This window comes from Engraulis encrasicolus, chromosome 5 (assembly GCF_034702125.1).
Source record: "Engraulis encrasicolus isolate BLACKSEA-1 chromosome 5, IST_EnEncr_1.0, whole genome shotgun sequence".
NCBI classification, from domain to species: Eukaryota; Metazoa; Chordata; class Actinopteri; order Clupeiformes; family Engraulidae; genus Engraulis; species Engraulis encrasicolus.
The window spans coordinates 29,769,104-29,772,438 of NC_085861.1; the positions used below are offsets into that span (position 1 = coordinate 29,769,104).

The 3,335-nt window shown below is 46.7% G+C and overlaps 1 protein-coding gene across 1 annotated transcript in view; it reads right to left on the reverse strand.

Annotated features, from left to right (window-relative positions):
• Window positions 1–1,794: 1,794 nt before the first annotated feature.
• The window catches only part of LOC134448461 (glucocorticoid modulatory element-binding protein 1-like), a 17,370-nt gene continuing 15,829 nt past the window's right edge, over window positions 1,795–3,335 (reverse strand). Inside the window, exon 10 of the mRNA XM_063198130.1 lies at window positions 1,795–3,085. Coding sequence (XP_063054200.1) covers window positions 2,133–3,085 — 953 coding nt within the window. The 3' untranslated portion in view covers window positions 1,795–2,132. The remainder of the gene's footprint in view (window positions 3,086–3,335) is intronic.

The following is a 3,335-nucleotide window of genomic DNA, read 5'->3' on the forward strand; positions in this document are numbered from 1 at the left end:
AACACCACTGACTAATACTGTCTTATTCACCGTGCAAAACAAAGGATTGAAGTTGCTGAGAGAAAAAAAAAGTTTAGAGGTTTAACTGAATGGCCAGAAACACCTGGAATTCCATATACTCTCTATACGCTGTAGGCATAGTCAATATAAATTCAAAGCGTAATGAAAATTAGACATACAAACTATTCACATATCCACAAAAGGTATACACTCTTGTCAACACAGGTGCTGTGTGTGTATTTGAAACAGTCATACATTTTGAAACCCTGAAATTCCAGCAGACAGAGTGAACTGACTTTGAGAGTATAGAAAATTGGTGACTTTTGGCGTCAAGTCACGTCTGACCAGAGAAAGAGAGAAGAGAATCAAGTATTAAATCCAGTTATAGCTATGTAGAGGTATGCAGCACTTCATGGGTGGGGTTACAGAGAAAAGAAAGATACATGGACCAAATGCCTGGCCTGGTAGATCATGAGGATATCTGTGTATCACACCTCACTGCACACAACTGCACTTATATTCCTACTGCATTGCGCTCTGTCTTGATGCTTGGCAAGTCCCAACGGTAACACTACTATACGGATCGCTAATAAGGTGGTAATTTCGTGTTAATTTCATAGTTATTTCATAGTTATTTCAGGGTAATAACGGTTTGTTTTTAGTAACAACAGCAAAATAACCATACAGTTTCCAGTGCATTGTGTGTGTGTGTGTGTGTGTGTGTGTGTGTGTGTGTGTGTGTGTGTGTGTGTGTGTGTGTGTGTGTGTGTGTGTGTGTGTGTGTCAAAAAAGTGTCACCGTGGTGCGAGTCATCAGGGTGTCACCACAATGCACTAGAAACTGTATGGTTATTTTGTTGTTGTTACTAAAACAAACAGTTATTACCCTGAAATAACTATGCAATAACTATGAAATTAACATGAAATTACCACCTTATTAGCGATCCGTAAAGTAAAGTGTTACCGTCCCAACTGTTCACTATTTCAATATACATATAGAGGACATTTCTTTTGGTGTGAATCAATCTGTAGCCGTACTGTTCAAGGTCATAATTTTCTGTCTGCAGACAGAAAATAAGAATATTTGATACAATATTTGAGTATTTGAGACTAAATAGTAAAGCTGGAAGGTACATTTGTATGCCCAATTCAACCAACCCTATAGCTATCAGGTTCATATTCAGCCCAGTGGTGTAGTCTACTTTTCTATGGTGGGTATACTGTATATTTGAGCATTTTTTGAAGTGGGTATACTGTATATATTTGTGCTATTGAAAACAATGGATCAATCAATTTCAAGTGGGTATACTGAAATCCCTGAAATTTAGAAGTGGGTATACTCTGTATACCCACATTCTAAGTAGACTACACCACAGATTCAGCCCATGTTAGTATTTCTTTTGTCCTTATTTTATCATTCATATTCTGTGATTTCACCCATTTCAACTCGAATTGAAACAAATAAGGCTACGGACGGAATGACACCAGACGTCTCCTTTCATGACTGAGGGTTTTAGACAGTGCCTGCATGTGTTAAATCCGCCCATTTTGTTGCACGACAAACTCTCACAGCGCAAGGACCCACCTGCTCTCAACCGTAGCTAATCGGATCACTCTCACCTGCGAACTCTTGTTAAAGCAAACGACAAGCACACGCAAAAACAGAAACAAATGCCTGACAAAAGTTCTGCACGAAATGTCCGACGTCCCTCCCTGTGTTGTTTGCCATCGGTTTGGAACACACCAACCTCCCCCCCTCCAACACCCCCCCACCCTTCCCAAAAGTAACCGATGACACATAGTCATGGTGGCTCACTCGCACTGCGTGACGTGAGGAGGACACAGTGGCTGACAGAGCAGATGAGCAAGGAGGAGAGGAAACAGCTGAGTCATCATGGTGTCTGGATGATCTTTCTTGCCTACAGAAATGCATGTTTTTTTTTGTGAGCAATATTTGAGTTAGGTCCTTTCTTGATTTACAGACCGTGTGTCATGTTATAAAAAAAAAAATGACAAAAAACTCCCTGAAGTTTTATCACCTGGATTGGACATAACCTGACATCAACTGTAGGATTCCTCCCCCTAATTTTGTCTCTCTCTGCGTGTTCTTCTTCCCTTTGAGTTTTGTGAAACTTAGTGACGCTTGTGGGTCTTTTTCCTGGAGGCTGGTTTGTGCGATCGGCCACCCCCTCCCCCTCGGCTCTCTCCCCTGCCTTTCTCCTCTTGTTCCTCCACCTGTCTCCTCTCTTTCTCCTCCTCCACCTGCCTCCTCTCTTTCTCCTCCTCCACTGCGTCTCCTCTCTGCACCTCCTCTGCTGCTGCCTCCTCCCCTCTCCCCACTGCCATGTCCTCTTCCTCACTCTGCCTCCTATCCTCCTTCTCCTCTCTCACCTCAACCCCTACCTGCTCGTCTACCTCCCTCTCTGGCATCTCCCTCCCTCTCTCCTCCTCCTCCTCCTCCTCCTCCTGCACCTCTCTCGTCTCAGGCCTCTCCCTCTCTCGCTCCTCCTCATGCACCTCCCTGTACGGCCTCTCCCTGTCCTCCTCTGACTCCAGCTCCATCCTCTCCTCCATGCCACTGCTGGACGGGGACCTGACCTCTATGGCGTGGCCAGTGGCGTGGTGCCTCAGGTGGGCCGCGCCTGGTAGACTGAGGCCTGACGCCGGGCTGATCTCCAGTCCCAGACCCAGGCCCTCAGCCTTGCTTCTGTAACCCCCATGTCCTGACATCGGCACCGGGGAGGTGGAGTGGTAGAGCTGGGAGCCGGTGGGCAGCTGAGCCAGGGTGGAGATGGGCAGGCCCGGCACAGACATCGACGGCCCCATGTGGGAGAAGGTGATCGGGGAGAGCACGGAGAAGGGGGGCCCTGAGCTGTTGCCACCGGCTGAGGAGGACGCGCAGTAGGAAGAGGAGGAGGCAGCGGAGTAGGAGGAGGAGCGCTGGAGCCGGGGCCGCGGCCGCTTGTGGTGGGGGTGGTGCCGGGAGTAGGGCGTAGCCTCCAGGGGCACGATGATGGGGAAGGGGGAGGACGGGTGGGCCCTCCATGGGTCCTGCCTCCTCTGATTGTCCAGCTGGCATTCTAGAACTTTGGGAAACAGAAGTCAAATGTTATTCCGATTGTCCAACTGGCATTCTAGAATTTTACGAAAGAGAAGTCTAATGGCATTCTAGATGCTATTCGGATTGTCCAAATGGCGTTCTAGACTTCTAGGAAAGAGAAGTCTAACCCAAGATTTTTTTTATTTCTAACTAACGTCACTTCAGTTCGTATTGTGAATTTTAGAAAAAAAGAACATACCGAATATCCAACTGAAATTCTACATTTAGACATGTAG